Source organism: Theobroma cacao, chromosome 4 (genome assembly GCF_000208745.1).
Source record: "Theobroma cacao cultivar B97-61/B2 chromosome 4, Criollo_cocoa_genome_V2, whole genome shotgun sequence".
NCBI lineage: Eukaryota > Viridiplantae > Streptophyta > Magnoliopsida > Malvales > Malvaceae > Theobroma > Theobroma cacao.
Window position 1 is genome coordinate 30,644,628 of NC_030853.1, and position 24,327 is coordinate 30,668,954.

Below are 24,327 nucleotides of genomic sequence, written 5' to 3' on the forward strand. Positions count from 1 at the left end.
AGGATTCCAGTTGACCCCTCTATCTCACAAACAGTAGATTACTATCACCAACACTTGGTGTATTTATGGGCCACTTGTCATTGTAATTATTATTGTATATTATAACTTTGTAAATTATTGTATATATGAATTTATTTTACTTTCACGTTACAAAAGATTACTTACACGTGTTTCTATAAATATTATTTTATATAAAAATATTATATTTTAATCAATATTTTGAATAGTAATATTTGTCTATAAATCTTTTAAAAAATAAAAACAAAAATAATTTTTGTCTTTTGATTTACTTGAGCCGAAAACGACTGGTAATTGTTTAAAACGAAATGTTTAACAACGATTGCTTACAGGAAAGGTAAGAAACTGATACGTAAGCCTTGCGGGGTTCCGATTGGCATTTCGGATAATAAGTGTCAATCGGGACGTCGCGGCGGTTGTCATGGGCCTGAGGGAGGTTCCGGGTCGTGACATCTAGTGCCTCTGACTGCATAGTTTTCATCATCATCCACATTCTGTTCTAGAATATCTGGCTCAGTCTCAATTAGTTGATTGATCTAAATACTGAATGGTGATGCTAAACTCTCTGGTTCATTTGCAGACCAGTCCCAATTAGAGTGTTCATCAAATGCAACATTCCTGGTAACCACAACCTTATCTGACTTTACTAGGTAGACTCTATATCCTTTTGACTGCTCACTATAACCAATGAAAATTCCTACTTCAAACCTGTGTTCAAGTTTGTCTCTATACTTCTCAGGAATTTGATGATAACAAAGACCTCCAAATATCCTGAGATGCTCAACTGAGGGCTTACTGCCATGCCAAGCTTCATATGAAGTTTTTCTTGTCAATGCTCTTATTGGCAATCTATTTAACAGGTATACAGTACTATTACAAGGTTCTACCCAGAACTTTTTTGGAAGTTTTTTCTCAAATAGAAGACATCTTGCCATGTCAAGTATTGACTTGTTCTTCCTTTCACTTACCCCATTCTGTTGAGGTGAGTAAGGAATAGTAAGCTGATGATGAATCCCCTCAGCCTCAAGATAATTTTCAAATTCTGATGAAGTGAATTCCCCATCATTGTTTGAGTTCAAACTCTTCAGTTTTAAACCAGATTCAGTTTCAACTTTTGCCTTGAATCTGACAAATGTCTCAAACACTTCAGACTTGAATTTAAGAAAATAAATCCAGGTCATTCTGCTGTAATCATCGATAAATACTATGAAGTATTTATTCCCACTTAATGATTCTTGGCTCATAGGCTCTACCACATCAGTGTGAATCAAATTGAGCTTACTTTTGGATCTGGATAAGCTTGCAGCAAGATATGGTTTGCTTGTCTGTTTACCATATTTGCAGACATCACACATTGATGTTGTCTGGCTTAGTTTAGGTAGCTTGTCAACTAAACTTTCTGTGTACAATTGATTCAAGTAATTAAAACTGTAATGCCCAAATCTTTTATGCCATAATGTTGACACATCAGAGTTATTACCACTTGCCTGCATGCACACTTCAATTAAGTTGACATAAAAGCATTTATTTTTCATTTGTACATTCATAAGCAACTCACCAGATGGATCATAAATAGTGCATGTATCATCTTTAAATATAAGCACATAATTATTTTTCCATCATCTGACCTACACTAAGTACATTTTGTGCAATATCAGGTATTAAAAGTACTTCATGGACATACCTTTGACCTGATGATGTATAGATACCAACTGTACATCTTCCCATGGCATTCAAATAAACTCCATTCCCAATTCTAACTCTGGATCTGTAGTGATGGTCCAATTCTGTAAATAATGAAGGATTAGATGTCACATGATTAAAGCTGCCACTGTCAAGAAGCCACTGTGAAACATCTGTTGAGTTGCATCCAGTTGCCATAACTTGTTATTTCTCTGAGAACTCAACATTTTCAGTAACATTTGAGACATTTTCTTTTGCTTCAGATTTGTTTTTGCATACTTTTTCTACATGGCCTAACTGTTTACAAGCATTACACTTCACCCCAGGTCTGTACCAGCAGTATGATTCAGCATGATTTCTTTTCTTGTAGTAGGAGCATACTAGAAATTTACTCCTTCTGCCTTGAACTTTTCCAGAACTTGAGCTTCCCTTTTTTTGCTCTTCCACTTCATTCAAACTCTTTTTGTTTGAAGTGTTTGCATGTCCCTTTCCTTTTACCTGAATAGTCATTGCAAGGTTTGTTTTCTCATTTCTCCTTGTAGCTTTTCTTTGCTCATCAGCCTGCAGAGCACTTACCAGTTCAGTAATGGTAAGTTATGTAATATCCTTGGATTGTTCTAGGAAGAGACTGTGGCATCAAATCTTTCGGGCAAACTAATTAGTACCTTCTTTACCACCTTAGCATCCTTCAAAGTTTCTCCTAACAACCGAATTTAGTTAACCAACTTCATCACCATGTCAATATATTCTATTATTGACTGGTTTTCTTTCATTCTCAGCAACTCAAACTCCCTTTTGAGGTGCTGTAATCGAATTTGTTTTGACCTTGCTAACCCCTAAAACTCCTCTTCAAGCTTATCCCAAGCCTGCTTTGCTGTCTCACTTTCCATAATTTTACTAAAAACTGATTCTGACATAGTAAAATGAATAAAAGACAGAGCTCTATATCGTTTGGCTATGTCTTCTTCATATTTGTTAACTTGAGCTGGTGTAGCATTTTCTCTCAACGATGCAAGTTTAGTATCAGTTTCAACCACATTCCAAAGATTGCAACCTTTCAAGAATGCTTTTATCTTGACAACCCACACTGGATAGTTGGTGCCATCAAAGATTGGGGGAGCTTGTTGAGTAACAGTAGGAGTAGCCATTGGTTTTTTTAGAACAATGTAACAAACAAACTTAACTAAGAAGTTTAAGGTTAGATTTTCAGGTTTAATGGTGGTCAGGGATCGGTTCAAAGCTTTGATACCATGTTATGAACTTGATTCTAGGAAGGAAAAAATAGAACCAATCATGTTGAGAGAGAACAGAGCATTAAAGAAGCTAAAAATGATAAGTTCAAAGTTCTGTATTCATTACTGCATAAGCATATTGTATATATACAACTAGTGTAAGATAAACACCTGTTACACATAAATACAAATGTTAAAACCAGTTACATGCACTTCAACACATCATTAACATGTACATTAGGCACTTTATAACCAGCACAACAAAGCAAAATGGACATATACATGTCCACGTAGCAAGCTGATGCATGCTTGATTCCTAACACCACTAACCCCCTTTTCCTTATTCGGACACAAACAATAGTGCATTACTTCTTTGTTCCTTTTGACTCACCACACGTGCGAGAAGAAGTACATGGTAATTTTTCCTCAGACAACCATGCATTGCACCTAATTGGCCAAGTCTAGGATTTTAGAATCCAAATGCATCAGCGGCAGATATACCTTCCATTTCAAGAATTGGATGACAAAAACAATAAGAAACCTTCCTTCCATGGAAACGTAGGGGGGGCTCGAACGCAATATATAGACCTTCCTTCTTCTTTCTGAATTTTATCTGTGTGAGTGAGAGAAAGAGAAACGACTGATTTGGGTGTTGGCCATGGCATCAGTTGAAGAGTTGTGCTCAATTTGCTTTGAAGATGCGTCCGATATTAGTGACCGAACCGTCGTCCGACTTCGATGCTCCCATGTTTTTCACCTTGGTAAAATCTTTGTTTCTGGTTTGTTATTATTATTGTTATAAATAGGGATTTAGATTTTGTGTTTTTTTGGTTTATTTCTCTTTTGGGTTTCATTTGTTAATGCTGAATTTGCTACTTGTAAAGATTGTTATTAAGATTATTGGATTCATCCTTTTGACTATGGCTAGTAGCTTGAAATCTCTTTCATTACTTTTCAATCTATTCATAAAAATAAAATCATTCACATGAAGGAAATTTAGTCATTCTTTGTAGAAACTAAATAATTTGCTATATATAACAAAAAAAAAAAGGAAACCTTGTTGGATATGTGAAAAAACATGTTTCTTTGTTCTTGAAATCTATGAATTCATAACCCAATGCTTACTTTTACCTCCACATGCTTATTCCCATCATGCATTAACTTTTTCTTTATTTCTCAGACTGCATCGGTTCTGCATTTAACTCAAATGGTGTGATGCAATGCCCTAATTGTCGACACCTTGAAAATGGCACTTGGCGGCGCTTCCCACATATCAATATGGAAGAAACCACTAATGAAGAGTGGGCTGAAGATGATCATGAGGAGTTTCGCTGGCACAATCCAAGTGTAAGTAACAAAGATTTCCATTACTCATAAATATTTACTATTATTCATTTTAGCTATAGGAATGAACTCTCTGTGTCACTGCAAATCTTCCTTCTTTGATTTGTGACATTTCCTTACAATATATAGCCAAAGTGGAGACTAAGACTTTCTCTTGGAGAAATAAGTTTCTCAATGAAAATGTGTTTTTGTGAAAAAAATTGGGTCTCTATAATTAATTATAATGCTTTCTTGTCCAAAACTAAAAAGGTTTTGTCTCTTTAAAATGTAGGAAGGAAACTTTTCCATTTATTTACTGCTGTATGGTTTAGGGTTTAGGGATCATGGGGATCGATGTATATCTAGCTAATGTGAGGAATGAAGGAATCCCACTGCTCATCAACCATTTGCTTGATGTGATTACCATGCGTAGATCTATGTCATTTGATTGCTGAATATTTGGCCTTGATGCCAGGCTTGGCAGTCATCAAGTTGTTTTGGATGTGATGTTATCATCATGTGTGTGTGTGTGTGTATAGTTTATGTTTCATTTATTTGGGATTAATTCTCTCCCTTCATTGTGTTCTTTTGCATGCTTTCAGCCACAATATGAGAGGCCTACGTCCCACTTGGAAGAATGGTAAGTAAGCATGTTTACTTAACGTGAGAGTAATTATTAAGCTATTTTGCTTTCATTCGCAGTTGATATATAAAGAGAGATAAGTAAGATCATATGAACATGAAACTTATCATTAGGGAAGCTGGTAGACCGTAAATGGACCTTATTTATCTTACTTTGTTCTTTTATAATTCCTTACATTATGGGAGCATTAAATCCCATATATCTCAGACTAATGTTTTGTATTCTGCAGGGCTACGAGAATATTGCTAGTCCATTTAGGTAAGTTGTTGGCAATTTATGTTTTTTTTCTTTTTGGTAATGACAAGAATGATGAAGCAATCTTTGACAAACATTACCTGACAAACACTTGTTTTGGTGCAGATCTAAGTACTAATAATCAAAGGGTTGGGCGCAGTCAGGTTGCTAGTTCCAATGACATCCGTCGTCATTCTGCTTTGCGGAGAAGAGCTGTTGAATTTAGTGTCAATCAGGCTACAACTGGATTTGCATCCTCTAGGCCTGCAGCACAGATGGAGTCTGCTGGTCGTCTGTTTGCTCATGATAATCAGGGGTTAGCATTAGTAGAATCTGAACAATTATTTTTCTTGCACACATGTTACATGTACCTATTCAACCTTTTATATGTTCTTAATTTTTCGATTTGTTTGCCACAGTTCATCATCACCGGCCATGCCTGCTTCGGTGACAAATGCCTCTGCAGCATACCCCATGGAAAATGCTGCTGCAAATCTACCCGACGTGGCTTCCATGAGTCTATCCTTTCAGAATGAACCCCAGGAAGCAATTGATCCAGTTCAACCTTTACAAGAAGGGGAAGGGGATGTTGCTGCATCGAATGAATAAGCATTGGGGGAGATGGATCCTTCTTGTGCTGCGATGTGTGAGTAAGCCTTTGGAATGAATATCCCTAACATGCTTAGCCTGTCGTCAGGATGTTGCTGCACACACAATATGCACAATCTCTGATACAGCGGGGGACTCCCCCAAGAACGTTATGAATGTGGTTTCATTATTTTGGGAACAAATTCTATGTATGATCTTATTGGCAACTAGAGTCTTTAAGAGTTCCTTTTCTATGTGCAGAGGAAGCCATAGCAGGGCATGTCCTACTAAAGGCTCGTAACCAGGGGCGGCTTAATAAGTTTAAAGACCTAAAGTGACTATCATATATTTTTTAAATGATTAATATAAATTATCAAATAAAAATTTTAATTTAAATAAATTGATTATCACATAAAATAAAGATAATATAATAATATGATATAAACTATAAATTAAAATAAAAAATTTGTAAATATTAGAACAATAATACTTAATTATTGAATACTTATTACAAACCGTAAATAAGGTTCACGGTTTTATAAAGATAATAATATAATAGACTTTCTTATTTATTCTTTGAAGGAAAATTGACTTTAAAAAGAAGAAGGAAGAAAGAGTAAATGAGAAAGGAAAAATTCCAAAGTAGATATTATACATTGAAAAAAAAATAATTGATTTTATATAAAAAAAATAGTTGTTGAAATTTATGAAATATGTTAATTGGAAATAGGAGAAATAAGTAAAAAAAAAAAATGTTGGAGATGATTAAATATATATAACTGTTAGTTGATTGAAAATAAGAAAAATAATTGAGAATTTATAGCATTTTAGAAATTAAAAAATAATAAAAAGTTAAAATTTACTAAGTACATAATTAAAAAAGTAAGAAAATAGATAAGTTTATTAATTATTAATTATTTTTATATAATTTTAAATTTTTATATATTTTTAATATAATTAAATTATATTATAAAATTATAAAACTTTTCTAAATTTGAGGCCTCTCTAAATTGGGGGCNTATATTTTTAATATAATTAAATTATATTATAAAATTATAAAACTTTTCTAAATTTAGGGCCTCTCTAAATTGGGGGCCTAAAGTCCTTGCTTGAGTGGCTTTGCCCAAGGGCCGACCCTACTCCTAGCACCACTTACTAGTTAGGGTAGTATTTTGTAATTTTGTAAGTATAAATATAAAAGCACTTTTTTACAAAAATTTAATTGGTTATTTATTTATACGATTGAATTGATTTATGTTTATTAATATATATTAATATGTGATTGATTTAATATTAAAATTATTAATTTTACTAAATGATTTTAAATTTCAATTATGTAAAAATTAAAATTTTTTTATTTAGAAATTTCGACTTAATTGTCAACAAAATATTAATTACTAATATACTATATATAATTTCATCAATATTTAAATTTTTTAATATGAAACATATTATAAAAGATATTCTTGTTTTATTTAAAATAACACCAAAGTCATGTTGTTTAATAACAAATTATTTTATTATATTTAATGTGCCCCTGAATTTACCTTAAAGAAAAAATTTTAAGAATAAAAGAGATTTACCTTGTCCCGACCAACCCCCACCTAAAAAAAACAAAAAGATTTGCTTACGATAAAAATTAGAAAATAATTGATTTTTTATTTATAATAATAAATAATGGGAATGATGAGTTTGATGTCACTCTTAACTCTTTATTGTTAAATTGAGTTTATATTATTATTAACTTGGATGATTCAAATATTCTCTTTCACGCATTTGATACTCAACAAAATTTCATTACTAATGTATAATGAAAGTAATCGAGTTTGAAATCACTCTTAACTCGTTATTATTAAATTGAGTTCATATTTTTATTAACTCGAATGATTTTCGAATATTCTCTTTCATGAGTTTTCTATTATATAAACTGACTTAAATATCCTAAATAAAAAAGAAAGATATCTTGAACCGTTAGGTTATAATAATCCTACTTAGCTATTATAAATCCACTCCAACCTTAAAAATGATCCATTTTTTCTTTCTTTTCTTACTTTTGTCGAGACTAATTTCTAAGCGAAGGAATTCTTTCACGTACAATTATCAAGATTCGTATTTCGTAAAGTTATTTGATTGTTGAATTGTATTTATAATTTTATTGTAATTTTAATATTTGTTTCATATATTAATTTGGATGCTTGGAATATTCTCTTTCATGCATTTGATACTCTACAATATTACTTTACTAATATATAATGAAAGTGACTGAGTTTGATATCACTGTTAACTCGTTACTGGTAAACTGAGTTTATATTTTCATTAACTTGAATGATTTTTGAATATTCTCTTTCACGCGTTTTTTATTAGATAAAATTACTTAAATATTCTAAATAAAAAGGAAAGATATCTTAAACCGTTAGCTTATAATAGTCCTACCATATTTAACATTCAGCCGTTATGAATCCACTCCAATCTTAAAAATCATGTATTTTCTCTTTCGTTTTTAACTTTTGTTGAGAAGAGCTTCAAAGCAATGGCCGGTCCACTCTTCAATGCATTCTTCCAGATTGATGTACTAAAAGCGCCGCCATGTGCCGTTTTTAAGTTGACGACAATTAGGGCATTCCATCACACCGGTCTAGTTAAATGCAGAACAGATGTAATATAAGAAAGAAAGAAAGAAAAATAAATGCACGATGGGAATTAGACTATGTCGATTTTGCATTCAACGCGACTGGTTTGATGCAGTGCCCAATTGTGGACAAGTTGAAAATGGCACGTGGGGCCTTTCAGTATATCAATATGGAAGAAGGCATTGAAGAGTGGACTGAAGATGATCTGAAGGAGCTTGTTTAGTATAATCTAAGGGTAAGTAAACAGAGATTTTCATTACTCTATAAATATTTATTATAGTTCATTTTAGCTATAGGAATTATTTGGTGATCAAACTATCTATTTCACTGTGAATTTTTGTCTTGGCGGAATAAAAATCTCAATGAAAATATGCTGCTGTGAAAGAGATTGGGTCTTTTTGATTGATTTTAATGCCTTCTTGTCCAAAACAAAAAAGGGTTTCATCTCATAGATTGTTTTGAGTCTTGAGTGAATCTGGGATGATCATTTTTCTTATGATTTTTCTGATACTGATGATAGAGGTTGAAAGTAGAGATGAGTTTTGTATAGCAAATGTATAGCTAATCTTTTGGAGTGTCTTAAGGGTTCTTGTTGATGGAATCCCTTGTCTTAGATCTGTTTTAGAGCACTCTTTTTGCAGGTAATTTCTGACTGTAATTCTACAGGGAACTCTTTATTCCCTGTTTGTTTTATGAAGCATTTATCTTTAAAAAAAAAAAGGCAAAAAAGTTTCATCTTTTAAAAATGTAGGAAAAAAACTTTTTGATTTGTTTACTATTGTAGTCCTGTTTGTCTCAAAAAACTTTTATCTTTTACTGGGATAGCCGCGATGTATATCTAGCTAATGTGAGGAAAGAAATAATCCCATTACTCATCAACCATTTGCTTGATGTGATTACCATTTGCAGATCTATGTCGTTTGATTGCTTGAATATTTGGCCTTGATGTTAGGCTTGGCAATCATCAAATTGTTTGGAAGTGATGTTATTGTGTTATATATATATATATATATATATATATATATATATATATATATACTGTCATAAATGGTACCATTGCGTGACAAATGCAACCGTGCATGTGCGGGGTGAGTGTGCACATGCCGGTGATGATGGTGGTGAGGGAGATNTATATATATATATATATATATATATATATATATATATATGTCAACCACAAGAAAAAGAATTCAAGAGTGAGGCACTTAAGCATATGAATTCAAGCACTTACAAAATGGACTACATTTAGGAGATCATAACTTATTTCATTCTGTGTCTAATCAAACCTTTGTTATTAGCAGCAAGAAAAGAATTGCTCATTTTTCTAGTTGGACTAATTCTTTTCTTAAATTATAACCTTTTATTAATGTTGTAAGTCTATTAATGCAGGGCATCTGTCAAATTCGTATTTACATTATTTACTAGCTGCCAGGGATGTTCATTCCAAAGGCACACTTGCACATCGCTACACAAGAAGGCTCCATCTCCTTCAATGCATATTCATTAGATGCAACGACATCCCCTTTCCTTTCTTCCAAAGGTTGAGTTGGATCAATTGCTTCTTGTGGTTCATTCTGAGAGGCTATGCTCATGGAAGCCATGTCGGGAAGATTCGCGGTAGCATTTTCTATGGGGTACGCTGCATGCGTTCCAAGGAAGAAATCTCCGAACTGTTCTGCAAGCCACTGTTCATATTTCCTGTTTAGCTAAGCTGCAGACACTGTCGTTACTGTCATGGAAAAGGTTCGCCGTCTATTTAGATGATGATGCATGGAATGGAAACCCAGTTTGTACAGATGAAGACGACCCTGCATGATCCAACCAAAGCCCATTGGTTCTATTCCCCATAAATCCATTGATCTCCTTCTTGTTAGACGCCATTGAAGCGCGTACTGCCAGTGATAGTGAATTGCCAAATGGTTGCGGCCACTAAAAGTTATCATACATTGGACCATTTCCATGACCGCAAGACAAACCAAGTGAAGTATTAACTGGAAGCTTGTTGCTTTCACTCCCTAGAAAGCCATTGGTTATAGAGCCATACTTCATTGAATCAGGTATGGCTACTGATGAAGAACTACTAAATCGTTGCATCCTTGTGAAAATTGAACCATTTCTATCACTAAGTCTACCAAAGGGCAACAAATCGAATAATTAAAAAAGTGTAAAAGGTCGAACAGGCATATGTAACATGCATGCAAGAAAACTAATTGTTTAGAATCGACAAGCACTTAATTTTTCTTGCTTATTATAATCAGGGGTTACCATTAGCAGAAGCTGAACAATTATTTTTCTTTCATACATGTTGCATGTACCTGCTCAACCTTCTATACTTTTTTAATTCTTCGATTTGTTTGCCTTTTGGTGGACCTAGTGATAGAAATGGTTCAATTTTCCCAAAGATGCAACGATTTAGCAGTTCATCATCACCGGCCATACCTGTTTCAATGACGTATGGCTTTGCAGCCAATGGTGTTCTGAGGATTGAAAACGATAGGCTTCGAGTTGATAATTCACTGGGCTTGTCTTGTGGTTGTGGAAATGGTCTACTGTATGATAACTTTCAGTGGGTGCGACCATTTGGCAATTCCCCATCACCAACAGTACGTGCTTCAACAGCATCTGGCAAGGAGATGATTAATGGATTTATGGGAAATAAAACCAATGGGCTTCAGCTGGATCATGCAGGGTCATCTTCATTTGTACAGACTGGGTTTCCATTCCATGCATCATCATCTGAACAGGTTGCGAACCTTTGCCATGAAAGCAAGGCAGTGTCTGCAGTTGAGCTAAACAAGAAATATGAAAAGTGGCATGCAGAATAGTCTAAAGATTTCTTCCTTGGAAAGCATGCAGCATACCCCATGGAAAATGCTGCTGTGAATCTTCTTGATTTGGCTTCCATGAGCATAGCCTCTCAGAATGAACCCCAGGAAGCAATTGATCTAGCTCAACCTTTACAAGAAAGGGAAGGGGATGTTGTTGCATCGGATGAATATGCAATGGGGGCAATGGATCCTTCTTGTGCGGCGATATGCGAGTAAGCCTTCGGAATGAACATCCCTAGCAGCTAGTAAATAAAGGCATGGCTCCTAGGGCCATAATCTCCAAGCAAAAGATGAACGGAACTCTGCCATCTGGTAATAATATTGCTGGTTTTCCTTTCGACATTTCATAATACTTGTAAAACTGATTATTGGCCTGTTATTTACGGCCTTGGGAGTTGTTTAAACTTTCTACTTGATACTATATGATTTGGCTATTTGATGAATTAATTTGCATGGTTTTTCCTTTTTACTATAATGACTTTGACATTGGCTAGACGAGCACAAGCAGAACATTTTGTTAAAAGTGTCTGATTTTTCGTCATAAATATTCTCTATCTTATTTTAGTACATGAGTTAGATATTTTTTTTTTATAATTTTAAGTCGCGTGTTTAGTTTTTTATTATTAATTAAATTTTTAATATAAAAAGTTTTTTAAACAAGTAATGTAAAATTATGAAAAAAACACCAAGTAAGATATCAAATAAGATAGAAAATTTCTGTTCCTTAGAATAAGAACTTGTTGTACAATGTGAGTTTGGCATTTTGCTACTCTTTTTTCCACCGTTATGGCTTATTGGCTTGACAGGCATAACGAGGGGTACCAAGCACTATAGTAATTGAAACCTATCCGGCGACGGCTCCTGCATGTGCCGGTGGCGTGGTGATTTGGTGCTTTGAAAAGCAAAGTTTTTTTAGGGGAATTTGACATGTTGGAGTTCAACATTTCAAGTTGCAGTTCAATCATCAAATCAATCAGACAATGAAGAACTTACCGGCTGTGGGCTCTAAAGTTCGAATTTGTCTTCTTATTAAATTGGTTGGGCAAGTGTCGGGAAAGCCTTTATAAAGAAAACCCAAAACACAGGCCCATCTTCTTGTTGCCAGTAAATAATTCCTTTTAAAATTTGGACGACCAAGTCTACATTTTTTAAGAAGAAAATCCATTGAAAAGCTTCTCCTTTATATGGAAAACCATTTAAGCGGGAATACACAAAATTTAAAACAAATTCAACGAACGCAGGGCAAACCATTTTCCCAGAAACAGAGAAACTCTCCCAACTCAAAATCCCCCCACTGAATTTCCGAAGAGCCACCGCCATGGAAGAAACCATAGCAAGAATCCTCACAGACCTTGAAGAAATCAATCAAATCCCAAACACCCAAAGCCAATCTCCGGTCATTTCTCGCTCTACTCTCTTAGATCTCCAATCCCTTTTATCCACAAACGACCCAGACCTCCTTTCCCAGTTCTTCGATGACCTCCCTTCGAAAAGTCTCTCTCCTTCTTCTCTCACTAACTTATTATCTTTCACGATGGATTCTGCCCCCTCCTATCATCTCTCTCTCTTAGCTTCCAAAGTCTACCTCTCCCTTCTCCTCTCCCCAAATTCCCCTGTTTTCACTCTCTTCACTCCCATTTCCTTCCTTTCTCTCCTCCGCTCCCTTCGTCGTGCTTTCAAAAACCGTCCTTTAGCCCAACCTGATGAGTCGCCCCCTTCCCAGGCGCCGCCCAATCGGAAGAGGAAGGGTGGGGGGAAGGGTCGTGGAAAACGGAGTAACGTCAGGAGTTCGGGGGTTCATAGTGAAGGAGAGAGTGAAGAGAGTGATTCTTTGGATATAAAAGACGTCTTCTTTGTGTTTGAAATGTTGGTTTCTGTTTTGGGTTTGATTCATTTGGATAGGTTTCCTGATAGTTTGAAGTCTTTGATACAAACTGTAGGTGAAATTCCTTTGATGGCAATGGAAAAGTTTGGCAATTTGGGTAGTTTTAATCGGTTAATGCATTTGTGTTCGCGGGTTTTGAGTGAAGTGTTAAGGTCTGAACATGGAGAGATGGCTAATATTGCAGCTGAGGTTTTGAAAGCTTTATCACCATTGATCTTAATGGTTAAATCACAAGCAAGAAGCTTCGCATTGGGGTTCGTGACAGACACGATGATCGAATTGGGAAATGAGAGTGACGGTGTTAAGAAAGCTGTTGTCAGTTTTCCTAGGTATTTGGCTCAGAAGGCGCCTGAGAAAGCTGAGCCGCGGGCTTTGGCTGTGGATTCGATTATGGAGGTTGTTAAAGTGATGGAATTTGATGATCAAATGGGGTATATAGAGTATGTGGTGAAGATGACTCAAGGGAAGGCTAATTTTAGGCTGTTAGGTGTTGATCTTATTGCAATGATGTTAATGTCATTGACGGATCCTTTAGGGGTGGATTCGGATGTTGAAGTAAGGGATCCTTGGGGTAAAAGGTGTTTGGAAGCTTTGATTCTGAGATGTTCTGATTTGAGTGCTGGAATTCGTGCTCGAGCCCTATCAAGCTTGGCACAAGTTGTGGGGTTTTTATCTGGTGATGATAGGAACAAAGGTATTTTGAAGGAAGTGATGGGGTTAGGTGAAGGTGGAAAGGAGAGGCCAGAGGGTGGAATGAATGATCTTTTGAGGAAGAGGTGTACGGATGAGAAGGCAGCTGTTAGGAAGGCAGCGCTTCTTCTGGTTACCAAGCTGACAGCCCTTTTAGGTGGTTCTTTTGACGGAGTCGTGCTCAAGACCATGGGTATGGCTTGTTCAGATCCACTTGTTAGCATACGTAAAGCTGCCATTTCAGCTCTTTCTGAGGTTAATTTACTTCTGTGCTTCACATAGTTTCCTTGTTCAAATATGTTTCCTTATTCTCTTATTATGCACATTATGATGTTCAACTAGTTTATGATGCTCATTTGACTTCAATAAGGTGTACATGCTTTTGTGATAATTTGATGCTTAATCAATGATTCAATGAACAGTATGATGTTGAATTTGTTTACTTAAGTGTATAAGTTCTTTCTTGTGCATTTCTCCATCTAATGTTGAATTTTGCATTAACTTTGCAGGCCTTCAGGACATTTTCAGATGAAAGTGTGACTACTGAGTGGCTACATTCTGTTCCACGTTTAATAACAGATAATGAATCTAGCATTCAAGAAGAATGTGAGAACTTGTTCTTGGAATTGGTTTTGGACCGGGTGTCTAGGGCAGGATCAGCTTGCCCAACCAAGAAAGGATCTATTTTGCCTGATTCAAATTTAACAACCAAAAGTTTAGAAAGGGAGATGGAATTGTTATTCCCTGAAGGGGTATTAGGTCTTTTGCAAGGCATCTGTGATGGGGAGGTGACTCCATGGGTGAAGAAAATTTGCACAAGCCTGGGTACAAAGAGACGACTGAAGCCCAAGATTGCTAGTGCTCTTCAAAATATTATAAGGACATCTGAATCTCTCTGGTTGAGCCATTCCATGCCAATTGAGAAGTGGACAGCCCCAGCTGGAGCTTGGTTTCTTCTATCAGAAGTGTCCGCATATCTTTCAAAAGCTGTGGACTGGGAATTCCTCCATCACCACTGGCAGCTCCTTGACAAGCATGGAGCAGAAGGTGAGTTCCAAAGCCCACTTAGGCAAGGGAATGGAGATGAAGAGCGCATGGAATCCAAATCAGTTGCATGGGCAGGAGATCGTGTTTTCCTCTTGCAAACCATCTCAAATGTTTCTGTGGAGTTGCCTGCTGAACCTGCTGCTGATTTAGCCCATAACTTGCTTAAAAGAGTTGAAAAATTCAGTATGCATTCCACAGAGGTATTTATCATTGGGTACACTGATAAACTTGAGAAATGCAGCAATGAGTTGTTTGTTTTCCTCTATGGATCTTTTCCTTCCCTTTTGGGCAAAATGCTAGCGTGTATGCAGTTATGGGGTTAAATGCTATGCTTTATCAAGTGACTGAATAATAATATATACATATGCATAATCAGCTAGACTATTTGATGACAGGTTAATGCTCATGTAAAAGCTCTTAGAACATTGTGCAAGCGGAAGGCTTTAAATCCTAAGGAGGCTGATCAACTTGTCGTGAAATGGATGCAGCAGCTTCTCTCTAAAGCATGTAAAATTCTAGAAAAGTACATTTCTGAGAGTAAAGAAGCAAATAAAAGTAATTGTTTCTTTACACCACCAAGAAGTGGGAGTAGAAAAGGCAAGCAAGCAACAAGCGCTTCCAGGCTATTATCAAAAGCGGTCATCGCTGTTTATACTGTTGGGTCTTTGGTTGTTGTCTGTCCTTCTGCTGATGTGAGCACCATTGTTCCACTATTATACACAGTAATAACTTCAGGGAATGCCGATCCAAAGTTAAATAAATTACCAGTGCCTATGGTATCTTTGAAGCAGACTGCTCCTTCTTTGTATATTCAAGCATGGTTGACAATGGGGAAGATTTGCCTGGCTGATGGGAAACTTGCAAAAAGTCATATTCCTCTCTTTGTGCAGGTCTATTCATCAAACAAGTAGCTTGTCTAGTCTATGCTCTGAAATTCTAAGTTACAAACTAGAAAGGTTTTTGTATGAGTTCTGTTAACATTTTGCAATCCATGATTCTTCAAAGTGACGTCTCCCTCTGCTTTTATTAGAAATCCTAGTTTATACCAGTTTTTCATTCATTCATATTTGTTGCAACTTACATGCAAAACATTTATAAGCATAGCCAGCAACATCCATTGTTAGATTACATAGAAGGTCCGTAAATTATTTCCAAGCATAATGCTTATGCTCTTCTCTAACATGCATTTTTTTTCTCCCCATCGTTTCCAAGTTATTCCTACAGTATTTCTCATTGTCATTAGTTCCAAATAGAATCTGCTAACAATGTTAACCATGCGTTTTAACAAGCAGGAACTTGAAAAGAGTGATTGTGCAGCCCTTCGCAACAACCTTGTTGTGATGATGACGGATTTTTGTGTTCGCTATACTGCTCTAGTTGATTGGTGAGTCCTCTGGAAATTTAATAGAAATGAGCTTACTTGGGTAGTAAGCAACTAATTATTCAATAGTCAAACTGGCAGTTGAGATGAGAGTTAAATGAAAGAAAAAATGTAGCAAAGAATTGTTTTCTATGAGACTGTTTGCTGTCCTAATGAACAATTCTTGAAGTTTACAGTTATATAGCAAAGATCACCAAGTGTCTCCGTGATCCATGTGAACTTGTCAGAAGGCAGACTTTTATACTGCTCTCAAGATTGTTACAGGTAACTTCCTGTTCCTTGTTTTCTTCACATGTGATATTATATTACTAGCTGTTTTAATGTTATAGTTTGTTCTTACATCCAGAGGGACTACGTGAAGTGGAGAGGAGTGCTATTCCTTCGGTTCCTTCTATGTCTTGTTGATGAATCAGAAAAGATAAGACAACTTGCTGATTTTCTCTTTGGAAATATTTTGAAAGGTAAGTAGCTTTACAATTCAATGTAACATTATTGACGTTAGTAATATGGGTTGATTGGATTTACATTTCTGTATTATATGCTTCCAGCGAAAGCTCCTCTTCTAGCTTACAACAGTTTTGTGGAAGCCATTTATGTTCTGAATGACTGCCATGCCCACAATGGACATAATAATTCTATGAATTCACAGACAGAGAGTCAACTTTTCTCCATCAGGTACTCATGTCTTCATTCAGCCTTGAGAAAAAGAATTTCTGTGATTGAGGCCCATGTTTATGATCTATTCAGTGGTTTTTCCTTGATTAAATGTATTGTATTTTATTGTTTCCAGGGGTAATGATGATAGGTCCAGATCTAAAAGGATGAGTGTCTATGTGTGTTTGCTGAAACAAATGGCTCCAGAGCACCTTTTGGCCACTTTTGCGAAGTTATGTGCTGAGATTCTTGCAGCTGCATCAGATGGTATGCTCAATATAGACGATATAACTGGACAGTCTGTTCTGCAGGTACTAATCATATGGCACAGTTGTAAAGTTTGTCTGCCCAAGATTCTTGGCACTTTTCTTTTATATAATGCAATGATAGCAGCCAATCTTCTGGCTAGTAAATTTTAATTTGTAACTTTCTTGTTACTCATAATTCCCATGCAAAACATTTCTTGATTGTTGAGGGAGCAGGATGCTTTCCAAATTCTTGCCTGCAAAGAGATCCGAGCCTCATCCAATCGTGGATCTGCATCTGAGACAGCAGACGTAGAGGAAGAAGGTGGAGATAGCAGCGCCTCTGCTGCTGCTGCCAAAGGAAGGGCTATAACACAGGCAGTCAGAAAGGGTCTCATTCAAAACACCATCCCCATCTTTATAGAGCTAAAACGGCTGTTAGAAAGCAAGAATAGCCCTCTCACAGGTTCTCTCATGGAATGCATGCGAGTCCTTCTCAAGGACTACAAGAATGAGATCGATGACATGTTGGTTGCGGATAAACAGCTTCAGAAAGAGCTCATATACGACATGCAGAAATATGAATCAGCAAAGGCCAGAACAACAGCCGCAGAGGCAGTTGCCACCATGCAAAATCAAAGTGGCTACCAATCACCTTGTCTTTCTAAAGGAGCAAGTGGAACTCATGCCAAAAACAAGCTGAGCCACAAGTTGCAGAGTAATTCAAAAGTGGCTTCTGCAATGGCAGATGCAGCCGCCAAAGCCACTGCTCGGTCTGTGCTAAGGGAGGTGAACAAGGGAGCAATGACACCTCCACTTAATTCCATCAGCATGCCAAAACTCAAGTCTAACCAGGCAGGAGGAAGCAGTGCTCAAAATGATCGCCCATTAGATGTATTGGAATCCTTGAGGAGACGACAGTCCTTCAATTCTGATGACGAAAACTGATGTTTCAGAATCCACATTCTCCCATCTGGGCACTGTTTGATGTAAATAGTGAATATAATTCAACTTTTTTATGTTTTTAGAAGTAGTTTTACTTACCCAATTTCCATTGACAATTCTTCATTTGCATGCCAAAGGCATGTTAATGCATAGGGAGTATGAGTTCAATAGTTAAAGATGTATGGACTCAAATGACATAACAGTGTTTAATCAATTTACTGAAATCTTCGCTTTTCTCTGCAGAGACTTCTCCAGACAGCCAAGAAATAAGTTTTTATTATTTATTGTGTTCAATTAAGTTTTTATATTATTATTTTGGTTTTATGTTTAATGACTGATTAATTATTTTTAATTAAAATATTATTTATTATTTTATGTTTTCATTTTATGTTATATAGTGTTAATATGATAAATTTATGTCATAATAAATAATAATGTGGTATAATGATATGATAATGTTGTATTTTTATTTTTTATGTTAGTATTGTGTGTATAAAATAAAAATTATATTTAATTAATAATAATTAGTCAATCGTTAATTATAAAGATATATTTAAATTAAAATAAAAATATAAAATTTAATTAAATACAATAAAAATAAAAAATTATTTAAATTTTCTTTAATAATTTAGATATTTTCTTCAATTTTATAAAAAATGAAATTAATACCATCAGAAGAAGAAAAAAAAATTAGCTATGCTACTTTACACCTCCTTGAAGAATACGACGTGGCGCGTTCTTATTCGATTTCCATAAACTATAAATAACAAAACCCGGGTCATTCCTCTCTTCCGGGTCAATTCAACCAACCCTCGTTTGGACTTTGCCCTTGGACATCTCTCCCTCGGGTTCGGATCTTTCTATCAGGTGAGTCCTCACTCTCTTCAATTTTGTCTTGAAGTTTTGGAAAATTCGATTTATTTCAATTACAGTTTCCACTCTATTCGAAACATTTCAGTTGAATTTGTATATTCCAATTCTTTTTTTTTTAATCTGCTTGTAACATGAATTCCTCTAATTTGCATTTCGTTTTGATTTAGGTGATCAATTTGGAATTTTTTTTTTATTTGAAGCTTGTCAAATTTGATTGGGAAGTGTAGGGTTCGGACTCGAGAAGTTTTGGGGCTTTTTTTTTTTTTTTAGTTTCAAAATTGTTATGGATGGTAATAAAGATGAAGCTTTAAGATGTGTTCACATTGCTGAAGAAGCAATAGCTTCTGGTAACAAAGAACGTGCGTTGAAATTCATTAAAATCGCGCAACGCCTTAACCATAGTTTATCTGTTGATCAACTTTTGGCTGCTTGTGAAAACCTCGATTCCGGGTCGTCCCCTGCTTCTCCTGTTGTTGAAAAGTGTGTTTCTAGTAATAAGAATAGAGGCGGTTCGACTAAGTTGGATGAGGGTTTGAATGGGGAGAGGAGTTATACTGAGGAACATATTCAGTTGATTAGGCAGATCAAGAGACACAAGGATTATTACGCCATTCTTGGTGTGGAAAAGACTTGTTCGGCTGATGAGGTTAGGAGAGCGTATAAGAAGTTGTCGTTGAAAGTTCATCCAGATAAGAATAAGGCTCCGGGTTCCGAGGAAGCCTTTAAGAAAGTGTGCAAGGCCTTTAAGTGTTTAAGTGTTGATGATTCGAGGAGGCAGTATGATCAAGTGGGTTTGGTTGATGAATTTGAGTACAATCAGCAGCATAATGTGAGACAGAGGAGGAGGAGATATGGGAATGATTTGTTTGATGACGAATTTGATCCTGATGAGATATTCAGGGCATTTTTTGGTCAGGGGGATATGTTTAGGACGTCTCATGTTTACAGGACTAGAGGGATGGGTGGTCATCAGAGGGAGCAGCGTCATGGCGGAGGACCTAATTTCTTGGTCCTTCTTCAAATATTGCCATTTTTGTTGATTTTCTTGCTTGCTTATCTACCCATTTCCGAGCCTGAGTACTCTTTGTTTAGGAATTACTCATATCAGATTCCTAAGACAACTGACAAATATGGTGTGGAGTTTTATGTCAAATCATCAGCATTTGATGTGAACTTTCCACTTGGAAGTCCTGCTCGAGCTAATTTTGAGGACAATGTGATTAAGGATTACAGACATATGCTTTGGCGTTATTGCCATGTGGAACGCCAGAAGCGTCATTGGAATAAGAATTTGCCAACTCCACACTGTAATAAACTACAAAATCTTGGACTGGCATGAAGGTAAGTTTAACTACAAAATTGTGGCTTCAAGTCTTTTACTTTCTTTAGTTTCAGTGTCTAATCATGCACCATTGTCGCTGGGTTGTAAACCATTTGTCACTGTTAGCTTCTGTGCTCGGTGGATGATATGATGCTATCAATTTGCAATTTGAATTATACTTAAATATGCGTTTTTCTGATTGAAAAGGGAATTTGACTGGATTCTGTGAAATCATCAACAAGATATTATGTTGATGGGCATGGAACCAAAAGTAGTGCAGTTAGACGAGTCAAAATTGTGGGATTAGTTCTACAGATATAGCCCAGCAATTTTGTTATGTCCAAGGTGCATTCTTTTGCCATGCTGTCATCTGCTAAGATTGTTCTGGGTTGGTAGACTGATTTTCAATGTATGCGAAGGTGATAATGAGGCTTGTGGACACCTTCAGGCCATAATGCTTCTCTTCCGATAATGTAAAGAAGTCTACAGTCTGCAGTTTGTTCCTAGTATGAATATTGTACGAATAGAAGGCAAGGATAGTTAGCGCAAATAACATAAATTGAACAAAGAATGATCTTCAAGATTGTTAGTTTTGTTGTTTCATTCTCATTGAGTTCCGGCGATGTCTATATTGCTTTTTTGAGATCCAGATCTTGGATCCTCCATATGATTATGTTAGAAATATGCAAAATTCATTGAATTGTTGTTTGTTCTTCTGCTATTTTGCTTAGTTTGTTGTGGAAACTTGTTACTTGTTGCTGCTCTCCTTGGAAGGTTTTGACGGGAAAGATCAGTGCCTTTGCTCATGGATGTTGCATTAAGCAACCATTTCCACTTCCATTTTCTATTCACTTCTTCCCTAATTTTCTCCTCTCCTTTTTTGGGTGGAATCTTTTCTTGTAGTTAATCTCTCCACTTCTGCTATAACAGCCAAAAAAAAAAAAAGAACACTAAGCTAGAAAATCAGAATTATTGTAACAAGATGAGCAACTGACAAGTAGGGCCGGCCTTCGATGATGGAGATGGACTGGTGGGGCTATTTGGATCCGATTTTAAAGGCCCATAAAACTCCTGAATGGAACAACACCTTTATGGGAAAGAGATGGTTCAAAGTAGCCCAACTCCTCTAAAGAAATTTGTCTTTGGGATTTAGTGGTATTGGAGGCCCACCCACCAAGAAAATGACGGGCCCTTTCAATAATAATAATAATAATAATAATAATAATTTATTCTTGAAATTAGATAGTGAAAGTTTTATTTCTTAACGTAAAGAAATCATGGGTATTTGAAGGGAACACGGCATTAAAATTTAAATGACAGGTAGGATTTTGATGCTCTTATTTAATTCACACAGTTCTTGTTTGCCATGTTTCAAAATTGAATCCCATTCTCTTCGAGCTATGGTCCTTTTCCTATGAGTTTGGTGGGTCTTCAAACCAAATAAATAAATAAACAACCCATTTATTGGATTCTGGTGGGAATACCGTCCCTCTCAAAAGGAAAAAATAAAAATAAATTAAATAATTAAGACATTTATAAAAGATTTAAAATTAGGGGTCATCATTCATCATTGTAAATTGATATAATCGATTGAATTCGATTACTTTAGTTTATTTTATTTCAATTTCAGTATTAATAGATTAAGACAAAAGTTTATTTGATTATTTTGGTTAATTTTTAATATTTAAAATTTACAATCGAAAAGATAAACTTTTTTTTTTGAGGAGTTTGGTGGGTTTTTAAAACCAAATAAAATAAAATCAAAAAACATATGCACAACCCATTTATTTGATTATGTCCCTTAAAAAAGGAAAAATAAAAATAAATTAAAAATGCCATATTTTCACTATTTTTTTTTTGCCTTAATGAAAGGGAAATGAAGGAGAGCTCTTCCTTTGATAAAGGACGAGCACGTGCGCACGTGCCTCCGTAAAGAGATCAAGAGCCAAAGCAGAGTAAACAAAAGAAAAGGAAGAGGGAAGAGATTGTCAGTCCAAAAAGGAGCCTCAAACAGAAAACGACAAAAAGAGAGTTGAGACTGAGCTCTCAGTTCGCCGCCCCAACGGCCAACCACCGTGTCACCGCCAGGACAACCACCGCAACGACCGTTAATTAACAGACAAGTTCATCAAAAGACAGCAACAACTTCAAAACTCAAACTGAACCAGTACGTATGATTAAACACTGAAACGAGGAGAATTCTGTAATATTAGTTAAAATGACAACAATACCCTCAGTTGCTCAAAATAACCCCCCGTTAGATACACCCTTCCATCGCTTGGGTATTCACGTAAAATTACAAAAATCATAGTACAGGAAAATTCTACGTACTATACCGTATACAAAATAAAAAAAAAAAGAAAAGCAGCCTTGGACCCTCAGATCGAAGCTGAGTCAAATATCGGAGTCATCATCACCGCCAAAGATGGAAACGCGGTTGTAAAGCAAGAACAAAATCAGAACCAGAAACAGGGCGACCCCAAAAGGGGAGCCGCTGACTCGGTGGATAGAGTCAGGTTCGCCGGTGGAGAAAATGCTGGAGACGAAGGAGCCACGATCCGAGGAAAGGAACTGGATGGTGAGGAGGAGAATGATGGGCAAGAGAAGAAGACCGACCGGACTCAACAGCTCGGTAATGGCTTCCGTTATAGCTTCACCTTGGTCACCGAACAGGAACGGAGCTAACACCACGATGCCCACAACCACTGCCAGGATCACTCCATGGGGTGCACCACCTTGCCTTTCTGGTAACATTGTGCTTGTAGGGTCTGGTCTCTTCTTTTTTTTTTTTTTGAGGTTTGAAGCTTTCTGGGTTTGTGAGAAAGGGTTACAATAACGAGGAGGGAGGGAATGGGAAGGTTGAAATAGGGTTTTCTTCGGGGGGGGGAAGGTACTTAAAGACGCGTTTGTCTTTTCTTTGCTTTGTTTACCACGTTTTTACCTGGGAGAGATCAAAAGTAAGATGGGTAGTTCAACTGTTCAAAACCATTTCTTTATGTCTGAAGAGGGACTTTCGGTGTTTTTTAATTGGATTTCCCCTGCTTCTATCATTCATGCACTCGTCAATATCAAATAAAGTAAATTCTCGACTCTTTGATGAACCATGAGTTCTTTGTCTTCTTCTTGGTAAATTTTTAAGTTATAATCAAGTAATAATCAGATGGTGAAGCTTGCTTACTGAATCGGATGGTTAAAACTTTGAACTTAATCTTCGAAGGAGGTAAAAGTCATCTAAAGCTGAATTTCTAGGAGCTAGTATTCGTCCTCAAATGCATCAGCTGAGCAAAAGCAGTACAATTTCGTGCAGGGCAGGATTTGAAAGTTCCACCTAGCTACCTATGACGTAACACGTGCCAGTGGGGCAGAGGCTACATGGGGTGGTTCATAATTCTAGCAGGGAATCGTTAAAAAAACATTATGTGGATGTCATGACACTACATTTTCTTAGTATTTACAAGGAGAGAGTCTGTCTTTATTTTGTGGAAACAAAGGTGATTCCTTTCAATTGCTAGGGCGCGCCGTGTGTGGAAAGCCTCCAAAGTCAATTTAGTTTCACCCATGGCTGCTTTGCCAATTGCATTACAGTTGTACTGGAAACATAGCTTGGCACAGGAGGCACAGCTTCCTTCCGGGGCATAGCTTTTCTTAGTGGAACTTCATCTTCTTTTAAAAATTTTACAGATTTTGATTGACAGTCTTGGTATCAAGAGTGAGAAAAAAAGGATCTGATACATGGATTTTTCTCTCTTTGTATGATATGGTACTAGTATCTAGTTAAATTATGGAGTATCTTTGAGTTTTCTTTACTCCGTGGTATGCATTTCACCTAAAGTAATTTGGCATTATCATCACCTAAGAACCCTATCCTGACATGACAATGTGCCTATAATTCTTCAGCTTTCTCACTTTGTACGATCAGGGTACCCCGGGGCTGCATCCTGGTCATTTTTGGTTTTTTTTTTTTTTCATATTATGGGGAAAGCTGAATGCATGAGAAAAGTTAGACCGAATGGGTTAGTCAATAAAGCCATTGAAGGGTTTTTGGACTCTTAGGTTGCAGAAGCATGTGGGAACCCCTTGATGATTGAGTAAAGTTGGAGGATCAAT

The 24,327-nt window shown here is 36.2% G+C and overlaps 3 protein-coding genes and 1 long non-coding RNA gene across 7 annotated transcripts; 3 read left to right on the forward strand and 1 right to left on the reverse strand.

Annotated features, from left to right (window-relative positions):
• LOC18603514 lies at positions 4,867–5,306 on the forward strand. Its single transcript, XR_001927525.1, has 3 exons — positions 4,867–4,896; positions 5,129–5,157; positions 5,260–5,306. It is a non-coding gene; the product is annotated as an uncharacterized LOC18603514 (long non-coding RNA).
• Positions 12,387–18,268, forward strand: LOC18603515 (condensin-2 complex subunit D3). Of its 3 annotated transcripts, none has more exons than XM_018118704.1 (9): positions 12,387–14,009; positions 14,264–15,001; positions 15,197–15,691; positions 16,094–16,185; positions 16,359–16,446; positions 16,529–16,643; positions 16,731–16,857; positions 16,973–17,147; positions 17,312–17,476. In XM_018118704.1, exons 1-9 carry the CDS (start codon positions 12,498–12,500, stop codon positions 17,381–17,383), a joined length of 3,414 nt encoding a protein of 1,137 aa, XP_017974193.1. In that variant the 5' UTR covers positions 12,387–12,497; the 3' UTR covers positions 17,384–17,476. The 3 variants fall into 3 exon arrangements, with proteins under 3 accessions (XP_017974193.1, XP_007035610.2, XP_007035609.2); XM_007035548.2 differs by having other exon boundaries at positions 12,389–14,009; positions 17,319–18,268; XM_007035547.2 differs by lacking the exon at positions 15,197–15,691 and having other exon boundaries at positions 12,390–14,009; positions 17,319–18,268.
• On the forward strand, positions 18,820–20,932 carry LOC18603516 (chaperone protein dnaJ 49). 2 transcript variants are annotated; one of them, XM_007035549.2, is made up of 3 exons: positions 18,820–18,893; positions 19,067–20,240; positions 20,428–20,932. In XM_007035549.2, exon 2 carries the CDS (start codon positions 19,183–19,185, stop codon positions 20,236–20,238), a length of 1,056 nt encoding a protein of 351 aa, XP_007035611.2. In that variant the 5' UTR covers positions 18,820–18,893; positions 19,067–19,182; the 3' UTR covers positions 20,239–20,240; positions 20,428–20,932. The 2 variants fall into 2 exon arrangements, with proteins under 2 accessions (XP_007035611.2, XP_017974111.1); XM_018118622.1 differs by having other exon boundaries at positions 19,067–20,932.
• Positions 22,367–23,261, reverse strand: LOC18603517. The gene has a single exon (XM_018118865.1). The coding sequence runs from the start codon at positions 22,972–22,974 to the stop codon at positions 22,615–22,617; it is 360 nt and encodes a 119-aa protein (XP_017974354.1). The 5' UTR covers positions 22,975–23,261; the 3' UTR covers positions 22,367–22,614.

Excerpts from the sequence above, each read along its gene's own strand:
- LOC18603517 (XM_018118865.1), bottom strand. The coding sequence starts at position 22,974 with ATGTTACCAGAAAGGCAAGGTGGTGCACCCCATGGAGTGATCCTGGCA.
- LOC18603515 (XM_007035548.2), top strand. The coding sequence starts at position 12,498 with ATGGAAGAAACCATAGCAAGAATCCTCACAGACCTTGAAGAAATCAAT. Across the intron at positions 14,010-14,263 it reads CCATTTCAGCTCTTTCTGAG|GCCTTCAGGACATTTTCAGA; the intron begins GTTAATTTACTT and ends TTAACTTTGCAG. Across the intron at positions 16,858-16,972 it reads AGTCAACTTTTCTCCATCAG|GGGTAATGATGATAGGTCCA; the intron begins GTACTCATGTCT and ends TATTGTTTCCAG.
- LOC18603516 (XM_018118622.1), top strand. The coding sequence starts at position 19,183 with ATGGATGGTAATAAAGATGAAGCTTTAAGATGTGTTCACATTGCTGAA.